Consider the following 27,163-nt stretch of genomic DNA (forward strand, 5'->3'; position numbering starts at 1 on the left):
GGTACTTTTTATCAGGTGAAGAATGTTTCTATATATCTAGTTTGAGCTTTTCTGTTGAATTTTAGTAGCATTTTTTTCCTATATGTAATTAGGTATCTATGATTTTTTTATATGATTTTTGTTCTTTAATATTGATACAGTATACAAATCAATTGACTTTTTATAACCTAAAACCAAACTTAACTTTCAGTTTGCTAATATTGTGGTTAGGATTTCTGCATTTATTTCATAAGCAAAATAGACTGGTAATATTGTTGGGTTTTGGTATTACAGTTATGTTAGCCTTATAAAATGATTTGCAAATCATTCCCTCCTTTTTTGTTGTCCTAATTATTTGATGTAAGATTATTTATTCGCTGATTGTTTGCTAGAACTCAGCAGTAAAACCATCAGGGCCTGGGCTATTCTTTTTTTTTTTTTTTTTTCTTTAGATTTTATTTATTTATTTGAGAGAGTATGAGCAAGAGAGAGCACAAAAGGAGGGTGGCGGGGGGAAGGGGAGAGGCAGAGGGATAGGGCCAAGCAGAGTCCCCGCTGAGCAGGGAGTCCAAAGTGGTGCTAGATTCCAGGACTCTGGGATCATGAGCTGAGCTGAAGGCAAATGCTCAACTGACTGAGCCACCCCAGGGCCTCCCTGGAGTATTTTTAATGGAAGATTTTAACTCCTGATTGCATTGGCTTTCCATTTCCTCTGATTTTGATGAGTTACATTTTTTCCCAAGAATTTGTCTATTTTATATACACTTGGGGGATTATATTTATTTTACTTAATTTCAGGAAAATAATGAAAGTATCACAGCTGAAAAAAACCCATTTGTACATTAATCATTCATATTAACCCTGCAGAAACCAAAGCTTGATCATAGATACTACCAGAAAAATAATATGTGGCACTGTGCTAAATGCCTTTTTTTCAAATAGTGTTAATGAAGTGTAACTGACAGGTAATAAATTATACATACTTAAGTATATAATTTGGTAGGTTTCAACATAGTATACATTTAAAAATTTATTGGCATATTGTTTATGATATATCCCTCAGAAGACCATTTTAATTCTCTCTAGCAAGTTTCTTTTCTATTTTATTAGTTTCTGGTCTTTATTGTTAATTTCTGCTTTGAGGTTTATTTTGCTGTTATTATAGCCTTTAAGGTGGATGGAAAACTCATTGATTTTCTTTCTTTTCATTTTTAATGTAAATACTAAAGACTGTAAATGTCCTTTTAAATACTACTTTGGATGTATCCCACAAGTTTGGATATATACTTTATTTCTTTTGAAAAATTTTTATTTTGGAAATTTCAAACATATCGAAGTAGATTTTGATGACTCCCTCCAATATTATGTATTGTCTGGCTATATTAATCAACATGGCCATTCTTGTTCTATTTATACCTCCCACTTTCCATCCCTTTTTTACCTCTACTGTCCACAGAATTATTTTGCAGCAAATTACAGATCTCATATCATTTCATCTAGAGACAATTCATTTTATTACCCTAAAAAAATGCTAACTTTATTTTTTTTTAAGATTTTATTTATTTGAGAGAGAGACAAGGAGCGTACAAGCAAGGGGAGGAGTAGAGGGAGAGGGACTAGCAGACTCCCCGCTAAGCAGGGAGTCCAAGCTTGATCCCAGGACCCTGAGACCATGACCTGAGCCAAAGTCAGATGCTTAACCTACTAAGCCACCCAGGTGACCCAAAATGCAAACTTTAGAAACAAACATCCACACCATCATCACCCTGAAAATGTAATAATTCCTTGATATGATCTAGTGCCTAGTCATTATTCAGATTTCCATTTCTCATAATTTTTTCTGTATGTTGAAATGCACAAATCTTAGCTATACAGATAAGCGGCTGTACCTTTGTAACCCACACTTTTATGATAACGCTTCTTTGCCCCCTTCCCTCATGTCCCTTTCCGGTTAATCTTTCCACCCCATTTCCCCAACTACCACTAATCTAATTTTTTTCACCTTAGTTTTTGTCCTAAAGTTTCATATAAATGTAATCATGTAGGATATACACATTCTTCTCTGACTTCTTTTGCTCATCATGTTAGTAAGATTCATCCATGTTATTGGGTATATCAATAGTTTGTTCTTTTTTATTTTGTAGTATTCTACTGGAGATATACCACAGTTTATCTCTTCTCTTTTATGGACAATGGATTGTTTCCAGTTTGGGGTTACTGTGAATAAAGCTGCTATGAACATTTTTGTACTTGTCTATTTGTGGGAAAACGTTTTCATTTTCAAGCCTGGCAGGGGAGTCACTGGGCAAAATGTCACTGGGAGTATTTAATTTCATAAGAAACTGCAAAACCTTTTCCCACAGTGGTTATACCATTTCGTACTCCCACCAATAATCTGAGTTTTGGCTGCTCCACGTCTTTGTCAACGTTTGGTGTTTTTTAATTTTAGCCCTTCTAGCAGGTGTGTACTGGTTCTCACTGTGGTTTTAATTTGCATTTCCTTGATCACTGAAGATGTTGAGAGCTTTTTCATAAGATTATTGATCATTTGTTTATCTTCCTTTGTGAAGTGTCACCTCCTTTGCCCATAGTTATTTAGTCCATTTTATCGAGATACAGTTCACTTTTTAGCACAAACATAATTTTTTTAGATTGAGTAAAAAAATGCATTTGGACGGACACCTGGGTGGCTCAGTTGGTTAAGTGTCTGCCTTCAGCTCATCAGGTCATCAGGTCGGGCTCTCTGCTCAGCGGGAGCCTGCTTTTCCCCCTCCCTCTGCCTGTCGCTCCCCCTGCTTGTGCGCTCTCGGGTGCTTGCTCTCTGCCAAATGAATAAATAAAATCTTCTTAAAAATGCATTTGGATCACGTTTAGTCCAAAACAAGATGAATCTGAATTTATGAGTCTCTGTCTCTTTGTGTAAGGCCTTTTAGATTCCAATTTGATACGTAACAAATGGCTCTGACCTGTGATTACTGTCTTTGCCTTGAAACCCACAGCTGTTCTTTTGTGCTTTTCTAGTATTTTCACTGTTGAGACTTTCCTCTTGTTTTAGAAAATGCTTTAGAGACGGAGGGAGACTGAAACCCTTTTTTCCTAATCCCAACCGCTTAGGTGATCTCTTGATTTTCTTCTTTCCAGAACTGTATTCTTGTGTCTGTTGTTTATCACCATTCATTCAGTATATCCAAAATTTGAGATCCTTAGAGATCTATAGCCTCCATGTAGGTGAATGAAATTTCATCAGAAGGAAATCTATTGAGAATATAAGTTTGCAAAAAAAAAAAAAAAAAAGAATATTTCCTTTTTTTTTCTTTAATTTTAGCTACAGCAGTCAACTTGAGCCAAAACGCATTCTACCAAAGTAAGCTACTAATGTGTATGTGGTGAGTGTTCCAGTATAATAAAAGTGGATTCTTTTTTTTTTTTTTTTACAGTAACCTCTAATAATTCAGATTCTGGCCATGAAGTTCAAGAGGATTCTTCAAAGGAAAATGTATCATCAGGTGCTGTCCCCGCTGACCACAACCCAGCACCTAGTCACGATGGCAAATCACATGAACTGTCTAATCTTCGATTGGAGAATCAGCTGTTGAGGAATGAAGTTCAGTCTTTAAATCAAGAAATGGCCTCATTACTTCAAAGATCCAAGGAAACGCAAGAAGGTAGAGCCTTATTTAAATTGTGGAGGGTTAGGAATTTAACATTTCAAAAATAAACTGAAAACCTGATTACATCGAAACTTAGAAATATTTCACATGAGACTTATAAAACCTGGTTTTCATAGAAATATAGGGCCCAGATTTAGAAATAGAACCGGTCATCCTCCTACTAATCTTAAACAGAATATTGCCTTTGTTTGGCCATTCCTTAGGAGTCATGAAATTTAAGAACCGGGGATGTTAGTGATCATCTGGTTCATTTGATCTCTTCTGAACCTTCGAGGGAGCTGTTGATGAACCAGAGGTGGGATTAAACAAAGGAGTGGATACCAGTAGACAAGGTCACAGTATTGTACTGCTCCAGGGGATGTAAAGTGAACATGGAATTCAGTTTGAAAAATAATCCTCTGGAAATACCCAGTGAAGTGGCCCTAGAGTAGAAATCTCTTGGATTCCTCAGAAATGGATTATTTAAAAGTAAATAATCTCATGAGTAAGGTGATGGGAGGTGGACTGTGTTAGTCTTAATGTAAGTGTGGCTGAGGGAAAACAAAAGGAAGAAGCGAAGAAGTCTCTGCTTTGGTTCCTGGCAGCGATTAGAAAGGAGTGTGGGGACAGTAGGAAAAATTTTGCCAAGACACGGATGGAGGCCCAGAAAGCTTAGGGCTTGTTGGACTGACTTCAGAAAAAGTTTCACTCTACCAGACTAATAAAGACCTAGAAATAGAGCTTTTCCTGAGACCCTGTAGAGTTTGCTTCAATATAAAAAAAAAATATATTTTTTTGGCTTGCAAACTGCTATTATAAATGTGTGAGAGTGTGGAAATCGGCACCGCGTTGCTGTTCCGGCACCAGTGTCCTAGATTTTTTTAAAAAATAGCGTCTTTTTCCTACAGTCATCAAGAGAAACACATTCTCTCCTGCGTTTTATCTTCAGGTTTTGATTTTGTTTGCTTTGGTCTTACTGCGGGGTTCACTCTGTGCCCTTGATTTGTATTTGCATTCTTCCTGTCTCTAGCAGAACTCAGCAAATTCACCGACCGTGCTGCTGTTCTGAACCAAATCCAAGAATTTGGATTCCCAAATGCTTTAGGATATGTCTCAGAAAGATTGTTTTTGTAGAAGAGCACCTACCATTGTGCCCTTTCCAACCTGTTAACTGTGATACAGATGGGAACATTGGCCTTGAGAAGTGGGTATCCCATTTGAAGCAAATAATTTGAAGATACTTGTAAGCTCTTGATTTTGGTAGTAAGCACTACAGGGACACAGAGGAGAGTCTGTGTGCTCTGAGAAAAGTGTGCCTGCTTGAAGAGAGAAATCTCTCTCATTATTATGACTACTTTTTTTTTTTTTTTTTTTTTTAAAGAATTAACCAAAGCAAGAGCGAGAGTTGAGAAGTGGAATGTTGACCATTCAAAGAGTGATCGAATAACCCGAGAGCTCCGCGCCCAGGTCGATGACCTGACCGAAGCTGTGGCTGCCAAGGACTCGCAGCTGGCCGTGCTGAAAGTGAGGCTGCAGGAGGCCGACCAGCTCCTGGCCACGCGCTCCGAAGCCCTGGAAGCCTTGCAGACGGAGAAATCACGGTAGCTCGTCCTGGTGTTAGTGACAGAGGGACTAGACAGATTCTTCCCTGTGCAAGTAATGATGAACACTGTAGTGTAGACTGTTTTATGAAAACTTAGCTTTCGAAATTTAGGGAGGGATAATTTAGCTTTTGGTGGTGATGTCAATATGCATGATTACAAGTTGATTTATTACTTGAATCTTGAGATGCATTGTTAGCAAATTCTGAATTTAAAAATACTTGAAGAATATAGTGTCCTTAACTTTTGGGGGCATATATAATGATACATGGTGTTTGCTTCTATTTGGATGCCTAAAAATATAGGGTACATTCCATTAAAAGGCAAAAATATTTCTTTAAGAATATTTTAGTCAAACCATCTTTTTTTTAAATTTTTTTTTTTTTTTAATTTTAGGGAGAGGGGTGGGGGAAGGGGCAGCAGAGGGAGATGGGGAGAGAGAATCTCAAGCAGACTCCGTGCTGAACATGGAGCCCAACACGGGGCTCAGTATCACGACCCTGAGATTGTGACCTGAGCCGAAACCAGGAGTCAGATGCCCAGCCGACCACGCCACCTCGGCGCCCCAGTCAAATCATCTCTTTTGTGCCATCAGGCCGATGCCTTGAAAGTTATTCCACCTTCTCACTTGGACATGGTGGCAATAAGTCCTTTCAAGTGATGCCTTTTCTTGTAGAATAATGCAGGATCACAGCGAAGGCAGCAGCCTGCAGAACCAAGCCCTGCAAACCCTTCAGGAGAGACTGCACGAGGCGGACGCCGCCCGGAAGAGAGAGCAGGAGAGCTGCAAACAGATGCAGGTTAGAAAGGAGTGATGCCTTTTTGCTGTCTTAGAACACAGTTACCCTGTAATAAAATCCTGCAGCACATTCTCAGAAAAATCTGTTTCTGTGACAACAACTAAGTATTTGAAAAGTTAGCTTGATAACTTGCTAAATTTACTTAATCTTATATATTGGATTACAGTGTAAATAAATTTCAGCATCCTCTATGATCCATCAACAAGGCATTGGGAGGAAGTGTGGGGACTTTTCTTCCAAGACGGTATTTGAAGGGGTGATGCACAGGTTGGGCAGTGGTCATAGAGCAGAAGCAGCCCCTCAGCACCCCTTTAAGAAAGGAATACATTTAAAATAATTAATATTCAGTAGAGATAGATATTTTTTCACTTTATTTTGTTGTGCAGCCAACATTACCATTATTTGATGAAAAGCTGATTTGGGGCCTCTTTTTTTTTTTTTTTTTTTAGATTATATTTATTTATTTGACAGGAATCACAAGTAGGCAGAGAGAGAGGGGGAGGCAGGCTCCCTGCCAAGCAGAGAGCCCCATGTGGGGCTCGATCCCAGAACCTTGGGATCATGACATGAGCCGAAGGCAGAGGCTTTAACCCACTGAGGCACCCAGGGGTTGGGGCCTCTTTCTTAAAACTAGATGGTGCTGAGAAACTTTTGAATAAAGCACTTTGCCAGATGAGGGGGAAAAAACTGATGTGAGGCATGTTATTAACTTTTTTATGTAAGCTTTTTCTCCTTCCAGTTTAATCTGATTCATCTATTTCCAGAGAAAATTGTATGTAATATATGTAGAGTTTTAGTCTTAAATGAGTTTTTTGCATCTAGTTTAGTGATTGTTATCCCTGTCTACACATTAGAATCACTTGTGTAGCTTTTAATATTTTTTGATGTCAGGTCTCTACTCCCAGGGAGTCCAATCCCACAGCGTGAGGTCGGGTATAAGCACTGGTGTTTGAGTTTCATAAGATTCACGGGTGTGTCTATTGGCCAGTGGTTCACTGGTTTCAGACTGTCTTTTCAACAGGTGAAAATAGTTTATCCCTGAAAGGAACTGTCAGCTCGTGTGGGCTTTTTGGAAATCTAATGGATGTATTTATTTATCACAGTATATCCAAGGTACTATCATTTCGGGGCACCTGAGTGGCTCAGTCAGTTAAGTGTCTGACTCTTGATCTCAGCTTAGGTCTTGATCTTAGGGTTGTGAGTTCAAGCCCTGCATTGGGCTCCATGTTAGGCATGGAGCCTACTTAAAAACAACAACAAAAATCAAAGTACTATCATTTCAACATATAGTTAATAATAAAAATCATTAATGAGATATTTTACATTCTTTTTTGCAACTGCTTTAAAATATGGTATATTTTGTACTTAATTCAGTCATAAATTTTCTTTTTCTTTTTTTAAAGATTTTATTTATTTGACAGAGAGAGATGCAGTGAGAGAGGGAACACAAGCAGGGGGAGCAGGAGGAGAGGGAGAAGCAGGCTTCCCGTCAAGCAGGGAGCCCGATATGAGCCTCAATCCCAGGACCCTGGGATCGTGACCTGTGCCAAAGGCAGCCACTTAACGACTGGGCCATCCAGGCACCCAGTCATAAATTTTCTTACATAATACTTGGTTTATATTTAGATTTCATAAATTTGATGGGTAAAAAAATAATTCACATGCCCAGTTGTTCTAAACATACTCAGAAGTTTTCCACTAACAGTGCCTCAAAATTTAGGCATAGAGTACACCATATGGTGTAGCAGTTCTGCCCTAGGTGTGTACCCAAGAGAATTGAAAATATCTGTCCACACAGAAAATAGTACACAGATATTCACAGCAGCATTATTCACAATAGCCCCAGACTGGAAATAATACACATATCCTTCGGTTGCTGAATAGGTAAACAAAGTGTGCTATATGCATACAAGGAGATACCATTCAGCCATAAAAAGGAAAGAAGTCCTGATTCATGCTACAACATGGACGAACCTGTAAGACGTTAAGTCAAAGAAGGCGGACACCAAAGGCCACATATTAGATGATTTCACTTACATGAAATGTCCGTAATAGATCTACAGAGAAAGTAGATTCATCATTTCCAGGGGCTAGAAGGAAGGGAGAAGTGGGTAGAGGGTCTCCCTTTGGGGTGAAAACATACTGGTACTAGGTAGTGGTAATGGGTGTACAATTAACTCTGCATACACTGCAAACCACTGAACTGTACACCGTGGAAGGGTGAATTCTACGGTGTATGAATTATATCCCAATGAACCTATTATTAATTGAATTAAGTAGTTTTATGTTTAATTAAAGTGAATTTACAGAAAAATTAAAGTTAATAAGCAGAAAAAATCAGTTCTGAGTTGCATTAGGCACATTTCACATGTTTAGTAGAGATTAGCACAGTCCTCTTGCTCTTTTTGTTTAAAACAGGAGTTAATATTGGATCAAAGGTTTGTGGCTTTAGTTATTGGTGTGTGAACTGTAAATGCTATCAGACTTCTGCCTCACCTGAGTGTTCTGGTGATGGGAATTTTTGAGAATAAAAGTAAAATAAAATCTCAGAACTAGATAGGCTAGTAAGTGATAGGCATGTGTTTCTCTAGAACGTGCTTTGGAAGTTTCTTAAGCTAAAATAATTACATTGAATAGTTCATTAGGAAATTTGAAATAGAAGGAAAACGTTAGCCATACTATTAAAAAAGATGTAGCTGTTCCTTATCTCTTTGGTTTGCCTTTTTTTTTTTTTTAATTTATTCTATTTATTTGAGAGAGAGAGACTTAAGCAGACTCCATGCTGAGCGCAGTGCCTGATGTGGAGCTTGAACTCCTGACCCTGAGATTGTGACCTGAGCTGAAACCAACAGTCGGATGCTTAACTGACTGAGACATCCAGGTGCCCCTTCATTTGCTTTCTGATAGACTTTCTGTTTTATTGATTGATCAGCTTGTATCAGGCTGACCAGATTCACCTCGGACATTTCTTAAACAGATTTCTTTTTCCAAGCATCGTCTCGGAAATTCCAAGTCAGTAAGTCTAGGGAAGGCTTTGGGTGGTGTTTAAAACTCCTTAATCGGGGCATCTACATGGCTCAGTCGGTTAAGTGTCTGCCTTTGGCTCTGGTCATGCTCCCAGAGTCCTGGGATTGAGCCCTGCATTGGGCTCCCTGCTCAGCAGGGAGTCTGCTTTTCCCTCTCCCTCTCCCTCTGTGCCCTCTGTCACTCAAAATAAATAAATAAAACATTTTTAAAAAAGAAAAAAATAAATAAAACCCTCTAATCGATTCTGATGCATTGCCATGTTTGGGAGCCAGCAACCTTCGAGTCCCTAGTCTTCAGTTCCTAAGAAATGAGGTGTTTTTGTTTTATTTTTTAACCTCCCTGTTATGTTGTTGGGCTGAACGTTAAAAAAAAAAAAAAAAAAAAAATCCCATAAGGCATCTGATTGGATGGTTGGTAAGATATATTTCAGAGGACATGATCTAAAGATGATATAAAAATTTGTCACAGAGTGAGTTTGCAGCACGCCTGAATAAGATGGAAGTGGAACGTCAGAATTTGGCCGAGGCAGTCACTCTGGCAGAAAGAAAATGCGCGGAGGAGAAGAAGAGGGTTGAGGAGCTGCAGCAGCAAATCAAAGTGTGCAAGGCCGGCTTGGAGTCCTCCAAGCAGGAGCTGACTGACTACAAGCAAAAAGCTACTAGAATCCTCCAGGTAGGCAGGAAATGTCTTGGATGTTAAGATCTGCCAAGTGGGAGACGCTTTCAGACTCCATCTAGATCTGCAAGAGGATTTATTCGCGTTTGCCCGGGTTGACTCACTTCAGGTGACTTCCTGCACCAAAATGGCCCTTGTTCCTACCGCCTTTCTTTCTTTTTATTGACAATTCATTCTGCCACGGCCTGGCGCGTGTCTTCACCTGTCACCTTAAACGTGGCAATATCGACGTTTGTCATTAGGCAGCCGCTTTACTCTTCCCGGCAGATCCCCCATTGAGTTTTTCAGAGCCAGTGGTCTTGGCCTCACCCAGCTTTCCCCGTGTCACTTCATGTAGCCCTCGGCTTCTCTGTCCTTTGCCTCCTGAGGGAAAGGTATACATTCATCTTTCTCTAGGAGGGTTTTCTAGCCTGTGCGCTGGTTCCTCTTCTGCTATATGGAAGCTCTTCCTCCTAAGTCTGTCCTGTCTCCGTTTCTTCCTTTCTGCCGCCTTTCTCCTGCTCTGCTTACTCAAGAGCATACCGTTGCTTGGTGGAAGATCAAAGACTACGTCCTGGAACTCCTGCTTAAGGAGAAAACAACCCTTTGTCTTTTGTGACCACTTGGATCCATTTCCCTGTTGTTTTCTTCAACATTAGACTTATTAGAATTATTGTAAATATGCCATCTTTATTTTAGAGCTATTAACTCTAACTTCTTCGTGTAATTTCTGTCCCTGATACATTTCTGAAACTGTCTTCCCAGATATCTTTAATGACCTGAATACATATTTGTTTCCTTTTCTTAATTTCCATCCACTTTGATTGGGGTAGAGCACCGGACACTGTTAGTCCTCCTGCCTTCTTAAACTCCTGCCTCCCGTCCCACTCCGGCTGCCTTCTCTCTCTGTCCTCTCTCACTGCTTCTTACCTGATGTTATCCTATACTCACTCCGCTTCTTTCTGTCACCTCGATGTCACTTAAGCGTGTCTCCCAGCCTCACTTCCTGATCCCGGTTTCTAAGTGCCTACCAGGCTTCTCTATGTGGGATGTGCCCCTCTCCCCCCAGCTTCTCATTCATTCTCCAGTTTCTGTAAATATGACACCTTCTTTCCAGGCAGTAGAGCTTGAGCCATGATACCGTTTTGATTCCACATCCATGAGACAGCATATCCATTCCTCCAGACTGTTCTGTCCGATTGCTTCTGCTATGTCACTCTGATTTATTACTGAGCACCTAACTATCCACGAGACATTATGATAGATGCTGGGGGTGTGTTTTCTTTCTGTAAGGAGCGTTCAGTTAGCAGAGGGGCACCGAGGTAATCGATAGGACAAAGTTTCTGATGCAGTAAACCCTTAAAATCTGCCAGGGGATGTCACGGATGATCGGATGATGCTGTGTAAAGAGGAACTTGAAGGGGGGTGGGAAGGCTCGTGGTAGGGAAGAGATTTCAGACAGAACGGCTGTCGCAGAGCAAGGGGTGTCTGAGGGAGCAGGACATCTTTACTGGACGCCAGCTGGTTCCTCTGCTGGAGCATGCAGGGTTAGGGATCAAGTGCGGGGCGGGGGGAGAAAACTCAGTGACGGGCAGAAGCCAGACCATGGAGGGCCTCACATCCTGTGCAGAGGAGTTTTGATTTTTATCTCCTAGGCAGTGGTAGACGGGAGAGGTGAGAGACTGAGCAGGGGGAGAGTTGGCACCGGGCGGGGCCCTGGGGAGGTTGCAAGGTGCTCGGTAAGCCTCTGTGGACATTGACCAGTGAGGATGGAGTGGAGAGAGGGGGATGGTACAGAGGAGCGTATCAGAATTAATGGTGAGAAGTGACAAGGACAAGGTCTAGTTTGTGGCAGTGAGGGTGGCAGATGGGATAGGTCGGAGGCATGTAGGAGGTGGGGTGTGTGCGACTTAGGGATTCAGCTGCAGGAAGGGGAACTGCAAGTGGACTGTAGGAGGACTCGTTTCCTGAGCGCATGAGCGATACACCCTGCGTGGTGCCGCAGAGAACAGGAAGGAGAACAGGCTCGCGCCGATGGGCGTTAGGACAAGTGACAATGAGGTTGCAGGACTGATGTGACACCGAGGTGGAAGTTTCAGGAAGGCAATCAGAAGTAGAGGCCTGAAGCTCATCACAGGGGTCTGGGCCTTTTCTATGTTGGGGGGCAGAGAGAGAAAATTATGTGTGTTATAGAAAATAGGAAAAATACAGAGAAGTTTGAAGAAGTCACCCATAATACTACCACATGAAAAGAAAAACTATTTTTGATGGAGGAGAGCGCCTCTCAGATACTCATATTGAAGGCAAAAGAGCTGATGGCCCTTACTGCTGGCCTAGAATTATAATTACAGCACTTCTTAAACTGGTCCTCCCACATCGAATCTCTTCTTCCAATTCATCCTTTCTACCAGTGCTCAGCAAACATTTTCTGTAAAGGGCCAAATAGTATATATTATAGGCTTTGCAAGTTCTATGTGGTCTTCATTGTATACTCTTTGTCTTTTTTTTTTTTTTTTTTGATCATCCTCTAAACATGTAAAAATCATGCTTAGCTGGTGGGCTGTACACAAAGAGGCCACAGGCCAGATCTGGCCCATCAGCCATAGTTTGTGAACCCCTGCTTGATACCACTGCCAGATTAACCCTCCTAAAATGGATCTCTGGTCATGTCACTTCCCTGTCTACTTTTTAGTTGTTTGTTTTAGCCCATCAGATAAAAGTCAAACATTTTAGCCTGGCATCTGAAGCCCCCCAGGTTGACCCTAACATCCTATCCGAGCGCATCTCAGCAGTACTTTCTTGTATGCCCTAATGCTTTTGCGTTATTATGCTTTGTCCTGTTCTCTCCACACCTGTTAAAATCCTAGCCATTGGGGTGCCTGGGTGGCTCAGGGGGTTAAGGCCTCTGCCTTCAGCTCGGGTCATGATCCCAGGGTCCTGGGATCGAGCCCCGCACTGGGCTCTCTGCTCAGCGGGGAGCCTACTTCCCCCTCTCTCTGTGCCTGCCTCTCTGCCTATTTGTGATCTCTCTCTGTCAAATAAATAAATAAAGTCTTTTAAAAAAAGTAATAAAAAAAAAATAAAATCCTAGGCATTTTTCAGGATCAGTGCAACTGCTGCTTTCAAGTAAAGCCTTGTCTTCCCCAGTAAGTGGTTTCTCCTTGGAACCCTGCAAGTAATCTTAGCAAATGCACCTCTCAACTTGTTTATTGCCATCTACTGGATACTTGTACCTTCCTTTTTAGTTTGTAAGGCAGAGGGTACCATCCCAAATGAGAGACCTCTTCATTGCATGGGACTCTGAGCAGAGTGCCAAACCCATCGTAGGTGCTCCGTAAATGTTTGCTGAGTAGCATGTGATGGAGATAAAAAGCATGAGAAAGGATGAGAAGAAAGTACAGGGAAATCTTGTTAATGACAAGTTTTCAACAGTAGCATGATCCTGGGGACTAAAATCCAAGGACGGTGTACAGCAAGGCCCTGCTGAGTTCTTATCTCAATGTGGGCTTTCTTTGATGGAGAACGTTAATTGGACTATTTCCGTAGTGGCTTAGTTGGTGTGATATTGATGGTATTCCGTATACAAGCTCATGTCTGTTTTGCTTAAAGATACTTCTTTTTTTCTAATAGTCTAAAGAAAAATTGATTAACAGCTTAAAGGAAGGATCTGGTTTTGAAGGCCTCGACAGCAGTACTGCTAACAGCATGGAGCTGGAAGAACTTCGGCACGAAAAGGAGATGCAGAAGGAGGAAATACAGAAGCTGATGGGCCTGATACATCAGCTGAGATCCGAATTACAGGTAAGATCAAGTACAGCTCCGCAGCACGGACAGCCGCTGACCCCAGCGATCTGCAGGTGAGCAGCGGTGGTCTGTATTTTGGGAGAAGTGTGTTAGTGAGAGGGTGTGTGGAACGGGTGTGGGAATCGTGGTCGCCGTGTAGTAGTGCATCTAAGGCGATCGGTTTCCTGTCCATCGAGGGACAGTGAAGTCCTGGGAATAACAAACAGAGCTAACTAGATGAGATCGTTAAATTCTAACCTTATGCCCACCATATGCCAGGCATCTTGTGGGCTCGGAGTTACAACAAGAATCCAGACAGAGTCTTCATATTTATGGATCTTACAATCTAGTGGTTAAAAAACAATTGAGATCTGGGCTTGTCTATAAAACTGGGACATTTTCTGATACTGGAATGGACACAGGGACATTATAGTTTCACAAGAAATTTTATGATTTGTAGTTTATGGGTAATTGCTGTTTTTAATCCAAAAGTAAGTTGGACCTTTTGTTTAGATTAAACATGGAGCCTGTGACATAAATATTATAGTAGGAGCCTCTGAGAATGAGGGAGGACAAGGTGTGGACTGATAAGCCTTCTTTAAAAGAAGCACATTTTGCGAAGAATATTCATCCATGCATTAACTCAGCAAATTATTGGTTCGTAAGATGGGCGGGACCTACAAGAGGAAAGTGTGGACGTTGTAAGGCCAGGGTTTCTTACCTAGAGTGTGGGCTTGAATACCAGATTTGGGTAGAGGTGTCCCGTCTTTGGCACTTAGTAGATCTGTTACCTGCAAGAGACGCTTCACCTCACGGAGCCTTAGTTTTCTCATCCATAAAGTAGAGATAAACACAGGTTCTCCTGTGGATAAAGATACGTGTCAGAGGGCCGAGCATTGTTCCTGACATGCATCAGGCCCTCAACAAATAGTAGCTCATGTCACTTCTGGACTTCTTATTGGCAGAGTACAAGAGCTGGTCGAGGCTTGTCGTCCTTATAGTCTGTATGGCTGGATTTTTTTTTTCCTTAATTAATTTTGAATTCCAAAGACTTCATTCCTGTGAACCTAGAAACTGAGTAGATGCTAATCCTGTTTATACCTTGTCTTATTTATTATATATGTATTTGGGTGAGATTATAAAAAATATGACTCGTTTTATTTAATATCCTTACCCCAGCATCATTGAGGACATTGAGCATTTCTCAAGAAGTTTATAAAATCTACCATAAGGATTATGGTATATCTAGCAAAATGGGAGAATTGTTAATGCCTGTAATAGCTAAGAACTTTCTGGACAGGCATTGCACTAACCTCTCAGCGTCAGCCTTCCATTGATTTCCTGCTGCAGTCCCCCAAGGAGATGGCATATTCTCATTTTACAGTTTGAAGAAATTCAGTCACAGAGAAGGAAAGTCGCTTCCTATAACTAGTAAAGTAACAGGATTAGAACCTTAGTCTTTCTGATTCCAGAACACGTGTTTTGTTTCTTTTTTTCCAGAATATGTGTTATTACCCACTGCTCATACTGTCTGCCTCACAAGAGTTCATCTGATTAAGTCAACTTGATGACAAAGATTAGTGTACCTGCTACTAACCCCAAAAACTCAAGGAGGGGGGAAATAATTGTACTTCTTGTTGCTTTCCTCTCAATCCACGAGGCTGTGGAACTAGGGTAGCACGCTGGTGTTCTTATCTGGGCGTATCATTAATCCCCGGTTCTTTCAAACAGTACAGGAAGTGCCAGAGTTTGCATAGATGAATATAAAAAGACTGTGCCAAAAGATAAAAAGCAAATTAAGATGCCGATTTTAATCTCTTGTAGCACTGTATGGACAGACACCTGGTTAACCCATACAGGGGGTAAATATAGAAACCTGGAGTCATCATCTTTGCCACTAGTAGATTCCACAGGAAATTTAGAAGGTGGTTTTTGAGTTTGAAGAAGTGACAATAATGACACTAAGTGAAGAAGTAAGAAATAGAGAAAGATAAAAGAACAGATAACGGTAATAAAGCTATACAATGAAAAAAGAGGCTAACCTCAGGTGAGATGAGAGAGAAGTTACATTGCTACTGGACGCCCACTCATACAAACTATAACCTGCAATTCCAGGGGCCGTCTTACAGACGTTACGTTCCTGTTCCTTTGGAAATTGTTAGCTTTTGGTTAGAGCTGTACTGTCCCAGCCGCTGTTGACATCCTCACCCAGCCCCGTGCTTCCCGCGCTGTGGCGGCTCTAGGATCCGTCCGTTTCTCTCACTGTGGGCTGTGGCGTACAGTGAAGTGCCTGCTTACATGCCCCCTTCCAGGCTGAGACCATGTCTCACTTGTCCCCATCCCTCTAGTGCCTCCTGAGCCCAGTTCATGGCGCAGCGGGAGTACTTGAAAGATGTCGAAATGAACAGTTGATTACTGCTTTCACATGTGAGGCTCGTCGTTTCAGGATGTGGAGGCACAGCAGGTTAGCGAAGCAGAATCAGCAAGAGAACAGTTACAAGAGCTGCAAGACCAAATAGCTGGGCAGAAAGCCTCGAAACAGGAGCTGGAGGCCGAATTAGAGCGACAGAAGCAGGTAACGATCCTGTTTGTGTGTTGGTTTGTTTGTTTGTTTTTAAAGGTTTTATTTATTTACTTGAGAGAGAGCGAGCATGCACCCCAGTGAGAGAGCGTGAGTGGGGACAGGGGCAGAGAGAGAAGCAGACTCCCCACTGAGCAGGGAGCCCAGCGTGGGGTTTGATCTCGGGACGCGGGGACCATGACCAGATGCTTAACCGACTGAGCCACCCAGGCTCCCCGCAGGTAACGATTTTAGGTGGACGAAAAAAAATAAAAAATAAAAATAAAAAAATTAAATTAAATTTTAAAAAAAATTTTAGTTGGACGGTTACCAAGGAAGACGCTTTGCTGGAGGTTCTCTGAGGAGCTCCGGTGAAGCAAGTTACTGAAGTTCTTGCAGAATGCGTATGGAGTGGTGATGGTAAAGGGGACCTTCTAGTCCTCTCCTGTCTTGTTACTACCCACCCCCTCACTGTTTAATTCACAGAAAGGAAATAGACCCACAGAGTGGTTATGGGACTTGCCTAATCTCACACAGTTAACCAGAGAATAGACTAGAACCCAGAAGGCCTGTCCCAGACTCCTTGCTGCTACCTTGTCTGTGTTTTATATCTCCTCGTTACAGTGTGTATGTATGGAAAACTTAAAAACAGCTGTTGACTTTCACATTTTACTACATTTGTACTTTCTAAGAACAACAGTAATATTATCTAATAGAAATATAAATACAGGGAACACCTGGATGGCTCAGTGGGTTGAGCCTCTGCCTTCGGCTCAAGTCCTGATCTCAGGGTCCTGGGATCAAGCCCCGCATCGGGCTCTCTGCTCAGTGGGGAGCCTGCTTCCCTTCCTCTCTCTGTCTGCCTCTCTGCCTACTTGTGATCTCTGTCTGTCAAATGAATAAATAAAATCTTTAAAAAATATATATATAAATACAACATTAGTGTGGTAATAGACTGATCTTTCTATTTGAGAAGAAATATTTATAGACTGTTCTTACAAATCATGTTTAAAGTTACATTTCTTTGTTCAGTTAGCAGTTGTCTGCTCCCCAAACTATTTTATTTAGTATGCTTACATAATAGTTTCCTTATTAAAACAGCTAAACATGCTTACATCCACATTTTCAGAACAAGATTTTAAATCTAATGTTAGTAACATTTATAACTTACTGAATAATGACACTATTATAGACACTTAGTATACATGATATTATTTTATCCTCACAATAAAATCTGTTTTCATTTTGCAGAAAACTATTGTTATAATGATCAGTGCCTCACTTAAACAACATTTTCAGCTTTGTGTGTTTATATTCTTTAGATCTTTTTTATTAGGATTTATCATTTCTGAAACTGGTTCTATTATGAGAAATGTTTGTTTTTATTGCAAAGGTCCCACCTGTATCTGTTTCCTGAGTGGTAAGAAAATGACCGAGTAGCCACCTGCAGAGTACATCATAGGCTGCCTTAGATAATTTAGTTATAAAATTGTCTGTCCTTCCAGAAATTGCATTTTAATTTATTGAAGGAGCTATTATATATTGAAAGGCAAAAATTTGATGTTCTTGATGTTTAGTGAGATAATTTTCATTTTATTATGGCAGATGGTCTTCCCACATCCACTGCCGGGGCCTGTTTTTAAAATGATAGAGTCCAGTAGAGGCGAGTACAGCTGACTGTAGCTCTAGGCTATTTATTTAATCATCGGATGTTCTAAGTGCAAGTGCTTAATCTTGGGATTAAATAGTCCTCTAGCGCTCCTTATTAATTTTAAGTAATTTCAACCTTAAATTTTGTGCTAGCCTAGAGCTTTAAAAGAAATCATGCAGACCTTCTTATAAATTGCAGTTCTCATTTCCTAATTACTGCCTCATTTTCTCTGCTCTCACTTATCTCAGTTTCTTTCATCTGTGAAGTGAGCAGGTTGAACTAAATGTTCTCAAGGAGTCTAGCAGTTCGATCCCATCTTGTCTTTACTTCTTCATACAGCTCCCTTTACTTACTTCATCTGCAGTTAAGCATAATGCTTTTGAAGATTCTTAGCTAATTGTTCTTTCTTCCCTGACATGTGCTGTGCTCTTAAATTCCAACTGACACCGACTCATTGTATCCATTGTACAAACCAGCAGCACATTTGTGTAGTTGTCAGTGAATCGGAGGTCTTTTCTCCTTGTTTATCCATGATAGAACAAAACATGTTCTAACACTGCCTGATAGAAATAAGCACATGAAGAGCTGCTCAGCACCATTAAGTGTTAGAGAAATGCACATTGAAACCACAGCGCGATATCAGGTTGTCCCCAGGGAATAGCTACACTTAACCAAGACGACAATACTAAATGTTGGGAAGGATATGGAAGAACTGGGCCTCTCCCATATTGCCGTGGGGCTGCAAAATGCTGCACGGATTTTGAAACCAGTTCAGAAAACAACTGGGCAAGTTTTTTCCCTGTAAGTTAGACATAACACTTACGTGATCCAGCGGTGCTATCCCTACATATCTACCCAAGAAAAGTGGAGACCTGTGACCATGGAAAGACTTGATACATCCTGCTGGAGTAGTGTTCATCAGACCCTTCCAACAGTCCTCATTTGTTCATTCCGCATAGATGTGGCACACGTTGGCTGAGTGCCTCCTGTGTGTCAGGAATGTTTCAGATATTGGGGATGAAATCGGGAGCACTGATTTAGCTTCCGTTTATTCTCGTCTCACTTTGTAGGAATTCCACTACATAGAAGAAGATCTGTATCGAACGAAGAACACATTGCAAAGCAGGATTAAAGATCGAGAAGAAGAAATTCAAAAACTTAGGAATCAGGTACGAATGAGTGTTCACAACTTGGGAAAAGATAACATCGCAAAGCTAATCTTTTTTCAAAGGATATAGAGAGACCTTCTTTTTTCATATTTTCAGTGGCGTTCTGCTGTTGGAACAATGAGATGCTTCTTTCAGTCTGATACAGAATTTTCATCTAAAGCCATTTTAATCTGTGTTTGCTGTATTCTGTGGCTTCTTCATCTAGAAGTGTCTTGTAGCCACAGCCATCTGAGGACACGGGACTTACCCTAAAATTTCATATCTTGTAACTTCAGTGGTGGTTGTGCTGACTGCCAGTGTAATAATTACTGTTTCTCTTTCCTAAGAAAAATCCAGTGATACCTTCCTGTTAACAATTGACAGGTCTTTTGTAAAGTCACCAAGACCTCTTTTTAACTCTGAAAATGTAAACTTTAGGAAATAACATGTGCCCACCACCCAGATCAGCGCTTATCATTAACTGTGACAAAATCATGCATCCACTTATCCTGTAATTCTGGCGTTTCCTTTTCTGCCTTATGTTCACTTTGTTTTTTATCCCTCATATTTATTGACTTAATAAATAGTGAGCTCATCGATCATTTAAATAATTTACATAAAGATTGATTCTTCTTTTTTTAGTTAGCTGATGATGTAGTTTGAACATTAAAAAGGCAAATAATTTTAGTTTTTAAGTTGTCAGACTTTGTAGCAGTCCATGATTTAAACTATTTTAAAATATTTTCGTTTTTCTAAGAGTTAGGAGCATCTGATTTCAGTGTTCCATTCTTCCCTCACCTACTTTTGTGAAGTGCTTACAAGTGGTAACATGACTTGTTAGCAGAAAGTCAAAGGAAAGGACCATGAACCACCAACTGGTTTAATCCTTAAACATTCCTGTATTTATTAAATGTTTTTTGAGTGCCTCCTAAGCCTAAGATTCTGTCCTGTTTTTGTTAATTAAGAATTAATCTTAGGGGGTTAGCTCGTAAAGTTTTTTTTTAATCTAAGTAGAACAGAGGAAAATCTTTGTCTCATAAAAGGAAGTTGATTTTTACAATATTAAAAAGAGGTCAGCATCTTCATACATTGTCCAAACAAACGAACAAACAACCCATAAACGAGTGGCCAAATATGCACATAAGTAAATACTCAAAATCATCCCTCATCAGGGGAATGCACATTAAAACCTCAGTGGGCTGTACCACTGCACTGATACTCAATAGAATGTAATAGTATCCCTAAATATTATGTACAGAGAGATGTAGCGATTTGTCCAATGTCAGACAGCTAGAAAATTGCAGAGCAGAGGTGAAAACCTAAAACCTCAGTTTGTGGTCTTTGCACTGCGCCACAACTGCTGAGTCATGGAGGGTTTTGATTCCCGGCCAAGAGGTTCAGACTGTCCTGTGGATCGATGCTTTCAGATGTCTTTGATCACGACGCCACAGTGAGAAGTAGAGTATACCTTGTGTCCCAATAACTCAGATGTACTTAGAAGTACAATACTAAAACAGAAGTTTCACAAAACGATACTCTTACATACTATGTGCTGTGTACTCTCTGTCCCATTCTAGGCTATTACTATTTTTAAAATCTGGTTGTGACCCACCAAATTGATTTTGCGGCCCATTAATACAATTTAAAAATCTCTTCCGTAGACAGTGAGTTTTGAGAAATTGAATAATGCTACACTTTACATGTGGGAATGTAGGTTCTATGTTGTAAGACTTTTACTTTATGTACTAATTTTATGAACACTTTGCCTTTCAGCTTACTAATAAAACTTTGAGCAACAGTAGTCAGTCTGAGTTAGAAAACCGACTCCATCAGCTGACAGAGACTCTCATCCAGAAGCAGACCATGCTAGAGAGTCTCAGCACAGAGAAGAACTCTCTGGTCTTCCAGCTGGAGCGCCTTGAGCAGCAGGTGAACTCCACCAGTGGAAGTAGCAACAATGGGTCTTCTATTAATATGTCTGGAGTTGACAATGGCGAAGGTAACAAAAAAAGGAATTTCAAAAGAACATTGCGTTGCCTTTATTTCCAACCTTGCTAATTGAGGCGTGACTTTGAGAAGTTACAGGAAGACCATTTTTATTTGAAAAGAAGCTCCATCCAGCAAAGCACTGCTTTTCTCCTGATGTGAGACCTGAGCCGTGCACTGTTTGACATGATCTTGACAGTCGGCTAGCCGCTTGGCAGTGGGCTATTAATATACTGCTCCTGAGTATGGGACTTGGAGAAGGGAGACTTGAGGAACAATGATCATATTGAAATACGTAGGACATTCTACAAGATACTGATGACAAGGTAGATAATTTGGCAGTAAGGGGTTTTCAGGAAACTTGAAGATTTGCTGTAAAAATCTTCCAGTCTGTAATTATGAATATTAAAGTTAACAGCCCTGTAAGTATATCCATGCTCTATTATTTCAGTAGAGAAATCTGTAGATTCCCAAAATATATAATCAAGAAGAATGTTAAAGATTTCAGTATAAGCTTCAACAGATCCGGTTTTTAATCTTAGAGCTTCATAATGCCTACAAAGTAGTCATTCAGTAAATTCCTCAGTTCTTTGGCTTTCAATTAAAAGTTTTTTTAAGGGGCGCCTGGGTGGCTCAGTCAGCTAAGCGTCTGCCTTCAGCTCAGGTCATGATCTCAGAGTCCTGGGATCAAGCCCCACGTTGGGCCCCCTGCTTCTCCCTCTCCCTCTGCCACTCCCCCTATTTGTGCACGCTCTCTCTCTCTCTGTCAAATAAATAAAATCCTTTAAAAAAGTAAATAAAAGTTTTTTTAAGTTTTTAAAAAATAACTTGTTACTTTACATGTATGTTTTTTAATAACATGGTTGCTATGAAAAGAAATCTCCAAAAAAAGGATATTAAAATCATCCAAATAATCCATTCCCCTCAGATAACATTTTGGAATATCTCCTTCCAGACATTTTTGCTGTATATGTTTATATTATCTATTTTATTGGTTTTTAATTTTTTCATATAAATCAATTTTTTTTTAAGATTTACTTATTTATTAGAGGGAGAGAGAAAGAGGGAGGGAGGGAAAGAAAGAGAATCTCCAGCAGACTCCCTGCTGAGCGTGGAGCCCGATACAGGGCTTGATCTAACAACCAGGGCTGAAATCAAGAGTCACACAGTTAACTGACTGAGCCATCCAGGGGCCCCTAGAGCTTACTTTAGAAAACGAAAACAAAAAAATTCTAATCTGTGACAAAATAGCCCAGGAGAAGATCCTAATCAATACATAAGAATTAAACATAATCTGTCAGAAATCAGTGAATCATTGTGGTGCTGGACTAGCTGGTGAGCTGGGGGGAATTTGTTTAAAGTTAAATCTTCATTTCATTTGCACACAAAATTAATCCCTGTTGGACTGAAGAATTAAGTATTAAAACCTAGAAAAACTAGAAGAAAATTATGGTATTTCTGGTTAGAAAAGTGTTCAGTCTCACTAGTAATTACACATACCAAAGAAGGCAAATTAAACCACTTTATTGAAGTCCCAAAGGAGGTAAGGTGATGGTAGACTAGAGGGAGGTCTGCAGGAAGAGTTTCTAGGCAAAGAGAAGAGCAGGTGCAAAGGCCCAGAGGTAGGAGCCATGCTGGCATGTTGTAGGAACAGAAAGGAGGCCAGTGCAGCTGGAGAAGACTGAGGGAGCGGGGAGAGTAGTCAGAGGGGAATTCAGAGAACTTTGAAGAATCTTGAGAGGGGTGACTGACTGCATTTTGGCAAGATGCCTCTGGCAGCTATGTCCAGAATAGATTACAGAAAGCTGAGTGGAGGCAGGGGACCAGAGAGGAACCATCATATTAATGTGTGTGAGGGATGGTGGCAGTTCAAACCAGAGTGAGATCTTGAGGGGGTTATCGTAAAGGTGAGTGGGCAGGTTGGATGTGGAGTTCAAGAGAAAGGAGTCAAGGGTTTGGCCTGAGTTGATGGAACAATGTTGTGATGTACTGAGATGGGGAAAATGGCAGGGCGAGTAGGTTGGCAGGGAGGGCAGAAAGTCAGAATCGTGGTTTTGGGCATGCTGAGCTTGAGATGATGTTAGACATCCAGATGGAAACAAAACAGATGAGTAGATGAGTCTGGAGTTGCTGGTCCAGGCTGGGGATACCAATCTGGGAGTCATCAGCATTGTAGAAAGGGTGTCTGGCCTCACTCTTGCTAGCGTAGGAAGAAAGTGCTCATTAATATAGACTCCTGGCAACATTTGGTATTTGTAAACTTCAGTTTTTACTAATTTCATGGGGAAATAATTTTTTTAGTTTTTTAATTTTTATTTTTATGGATATAGAAGTTTAAGTATTTTATATGATCAGATTTATCTGTCTTTATGGTTTCACCTTCTTTGTGTAATGCTTAGTGGCCTTTGAGAATTTCTTCTATTTCTAATACAGTAATATATTCAACTATAATTTTGTTAGGACATTGCTTTTGGTATTTGTACATTAATTCATTATTTTCTTGCTTAAACAGGCACACGGCTCCGAAACGTTCCTGTTCTTTTTAATGATACAGAAACAAATCTGGCAGGAATGTATGGAAAAGTCCGAAAAGCTGCTAGTTCGATTGACCAGTTTAGGTAAGCAAGGGCAGTAATGATTGAGTGATGGATTGTCAGCTGCTCTTGTACCATTTTCTGGTGGCTTCAGTCACAGTGAGTCCCATCAGGCAGAGCTGATAATTTAGAGCAATATTTCCCTGCTTCCTGTCACAGTATTTTGATCTCATGAGATTGCTTCATGTGGTGGGCCAGTGCCTGTGTTTTACTGAAGATGATTAACCCTGATCATCTCTCCCCTTTCTGTAGTTCACTCATATTAAAGTTCATTGAGAAAATCTCTATCTCATGTAAATGCATCTTTTGAAATGTTTTTTTCATTACTTTATCATGTGACGAGAATAAAAGATACCACTATGTTTACATGAACGGTATTCATGTTAACATATACTTTACATATATTACATAAGCAACATATCATCTATATACATGTTTTTGTATATTTGTAACTTCTTTATACTAGCAGACATGCACCTTATAAAAAAAACGTTTTAACAGTGTATGTTTGCCTTGATAAATGTCATGTTTAAATAATCCACTAAACTCTTTGGCCTCTTGGTGTTTATAATTAAACACAGTTATAATGACTTGTTGCAAAATAGAGCAATCTTACATTTTTGTGTAAGAATAGAGCTGTGGTGTTAAAAATCAAGAGAATGACTTGCTAAGGTTCTTGAAGCCATGGGGCCAACAATGCCATAGTCGTTATATTCAGATTATTAAGCACATTTATTTCAACTATTCATTTATTCAACATATGTAATAATTTTTAGACAAATTAGATACGAGGCATTATACTGATGGCATTGAAAGAAGCAGAAAGGCCTAGAAGAAAGTATTTGCCTTATATGTGTATCCATCTTGACAGGGAAAAAATGTTGCAAAGAGGTGTGAGTAGTAAGATCTGGGCTTCCTATTCTTCCCAGATTTACTTTAGTTAATTGTTCAGTTGCCTTTCTGTAGTTCTAAGCCTTTTAGAAGCATGTGTCCGGGGAGGGTATGTGCTATAGTGAGTGCTGTGATATGTGTAAGCCTGATGATTCCTAGATCTGCACCCCTGGGGCAAATAATGCATTATATGCTAATAAAAATAATTTAAATAAATAAGGAAGGAAGGAAAGAAAAAAGAAAAAGGAGGAAAGGGAGAAAGAAGGAAGGAAGGAGGGAAGGAAGGAAGGAGCGTGTGTCCATGCACCAACTTCTAGATGAGCTATGCAGGCATTAACCAGCCAGACTCTTTTTCCTGTACATGTGTTGATGCTCGCCTTATCTCTTCCATGTAACTTCTTTGGTCTCTAAAAGAAGAATTATTTAGAGAGTTTTCCCGTTATAGTTGTAGCCGAAGAATTAAGAGAACTAGACTGTGTTTAAGTCAAGCCACAAAGAATAGAGAAAGTATTTGTTTACTGTGATGTTTCTGTATGGTTATTTCAAGTAATCACTTAAGAGTCTACTGTAAAATTATTTTAATTTTAGGTGGTCACCTTAATAGTTTATCCAAGAAATCCTAAAAAGCATCATTAGCTGTTACCCCAGGAATTTGTGCTTTGAGTGTAACTGTTCTCCTGTCTTCCTCCCCTCCTCCCCCATTTGCACAGCATCCGCCTGGGAATTTTTCTCCGAAGATACCCCATAGCACGAGTTTTTGTAATTATATATATGGTAAGTATATTTGAAAAACTTATTTGAAAAAATAATGCTACACTTGATTTTTAGCAAGTTTTTTTCAGTTGCTGATCATTTTGGCTAAAAGTCCAGCAATTAGTTTTGAAAGAAAATAGAACTCATTGTTGGCCATGAAAACTTTTTTTCTCAAGGATGCAAGTAAGAGTTACAGTTCACTACGTCTAAAACATAAATTGCTCAAAGGCTTGTCCTACAATAAAACGACCTGTAATGCAATTTGTTACCTCCACTTCTGAGCCCCTCTAATGACAAAAATGGGGTGCAAAACAGTTGATTTCATTTTTATGTCGATGTAAAGTTTCTTTGATTATTTTCATGTGTTTTTCTTTGCATTCTGAAAGGACCTCAAGGTTGATTTCCATTCTTCCAGGTTTCTTACCTCTAATACAATGGTCACCATGGTTTGGGATACTGTTTCATGTGTCCTTTGACCGTAAAAAGCCCTCTAACTGTTCTGAGTGAGGACATCTAGTTGAGTTCAATTAAGACAAGCAGTCTTCCTGAAAAAGAAAAAGCTTACGTAGAAATTTCTCTGTGATCCACTAGAGGGAAGAGTTACTCCTTTGAATAAAAAGTTCTTAAGAAACTGTGGGATGGAGAGAAGAAAAGAAAAAAATTGAACAGCATCAAGGAGGATTTAGAATAGGGGCACACCGGTGGATTCCGGTGTCAGAGCTGAGAAGGAACACCTGCGCCAGGTGTCTGTCGTGCTGTCAGCACTGCCAGGAGGGAGCTGGGGGAAGTCCTCACTGTAGGTCCCGTGTTAGACCTTAAATCAGCCTCTGAAGCCTGACCCATTATTCCCGTCAGGAGTGTCTTCCCGTCTCCTCTTCACCAAATCACGGCTCACCCCTTTTGCAAAATACAACCATGACTCTGTTCTAAAAAGCCTTTGCAACCAACTTCATGTGTATCTAGCAGTTTCAGTCCTGGCCTCTACTCCACCTTATAATCCCCTGATGGGTTATTTATGTGTACCCGTGCGTGTTTATGAGAGCGCTGACAACTCTGATAATTCTCAACCGAGGATTGTGTAGGTTTCAAAACCGTTACCCTCCCTTGCACTTAGCCCGTTTGTTTGCATGTTTATTTCTTCATTACTTATTCAGTAAACAGGTAGCCAGGCCCTTGCAAGGTTGCAGACCCCAGTGCTAGCCTCAGGACTGCAAAGATAAGACGTGGTTCCCGCCCTCAGGGTACGACACAGCGAGCCTTTGGTGAAGATTGATTTCTTGGCTAATCTATAAATTGTTTGCTCTTTCTTCAGGCTTTGCTTCACCTCTGGGTCATGATCGTTCTGTTGACTTACACACCAGAAATGCACCATGACCAACCACATGGCAAATGAACTGGACCCAGTCACTTCAGTGATTGGTTGTCTTTTTTTGGACTTGGGATCTGCAGAAGGACCAGTCGCCTAAAACCGCTGAGAAAGGTGCCCAAGGCTATTTCATCACTACAGGCTTTTAACTCGTTAAGTTATTATACAAGTACTCTGCTACCTGAATCTTCCTCTCATTTCCTTCAAATGGTAAGAGTTTCTAAAACAGGCAGACAATAATTTAATAAGCTCAGCTCTGCTTTTTCTGAAGTCAGAGCTTCAGTGTATAATCGTATACACAGAGACCGGCTGGGTTTGTTCGCCTCTGTACAGACCATCCTATTTTAGGTGACACGCATTATGGGTTATAATCAGGGAGACTAATTGTATTTAGTGATACAAATAAAATGTTTTCTTTTTGATAATTCCGTCTGCTTTTGTATTTTCGTATATTTAGCTTTGCAAATATGGATTTACTTCTTACATGTTAAAGACTGGATTGGTGTAAGTTTTTGTATAAACACATAAATAAAATTTACCGTACGTTTTTCTTTTTTAAAATAATAGTTTCTCATCCCCATTGAATAGGACCTTCCCAAACAAGCTGGAGTGAGTAGAGCAGAAAGCAGCAGCGGCGTCTTCCTGTGGCCGATTCATGGTGCTTTGCCCCCGCTCCGTCGTGCTCACCTCTCGCTCCCGTCCCCACCGTGCCAGCCGCCT

The 27,163-nt window shown here is 40.3% G+C and overlaps 1 protein-coding gene across 1 annotated transcript in view; it reads left to right on the forward strand.

Moving 5' to 3' along the window:
- Positions 1–26,868, forward strand: part of GOLGA5 (golgin A5) — a 31,989-nt gene extending 5,121 nt beyond the window's left edge. Inside the window, exons 3-13 of the mRNA XM_080807766.1 lie at positions 3,417–3,644; positions 5,011–5,230; positions 5,907–6,030; positions 9,526–9,729; positions 13,342–13,512; positions 15,941–16,069; positions 18,776–18,874; positions 20,627–20,852; positions 23,352–23,457; positions 25,035–25,098; positions 26,390–26,868. Coding sequence (XP_080663892.1) covers positions 3,417–3,644; positions 5,011–5,230; positions 5,907–6,030; positions 9,526–9,729; positions 13,342–13,512; positions 15,941–16,069; positions 18,776–18,874; positions 20,627–20,852; positions 23,352–23,457; positions 25,035–25,098; positions 26,390–26,470 — 1,652 coding nt within the window. The 3' untranslated portion in view covers positions 26,471–26,868. The remainder of the gene's footprint in view (positions 1–3,416; positions 3,645–5,010; positions 5,231–5,906; positions 6,031–9,525; positions 9,730–13,341; positions 13,513–15,940; positions 16,070–18,775; positions 18,875–20,626; positions 20,853–23,351; positions 23,458–25,034; positions 25,099–26,389) is intronic.
- The last annotated feature ends 295 nt before the right edge of the window (positions 26,869–27,163 follow it).

Source organism: Martes martes (genome assembly GCF_963455335.1).
Source record: "Martes martes genome assembly, chromosome: 7".
In the NCBI taxonomy this organism is placed as follows: Eukaryota; Metazoa; Chordata; class Mammalia; order Carnivora; family Mustelidae; genus Martes; species Martes martes.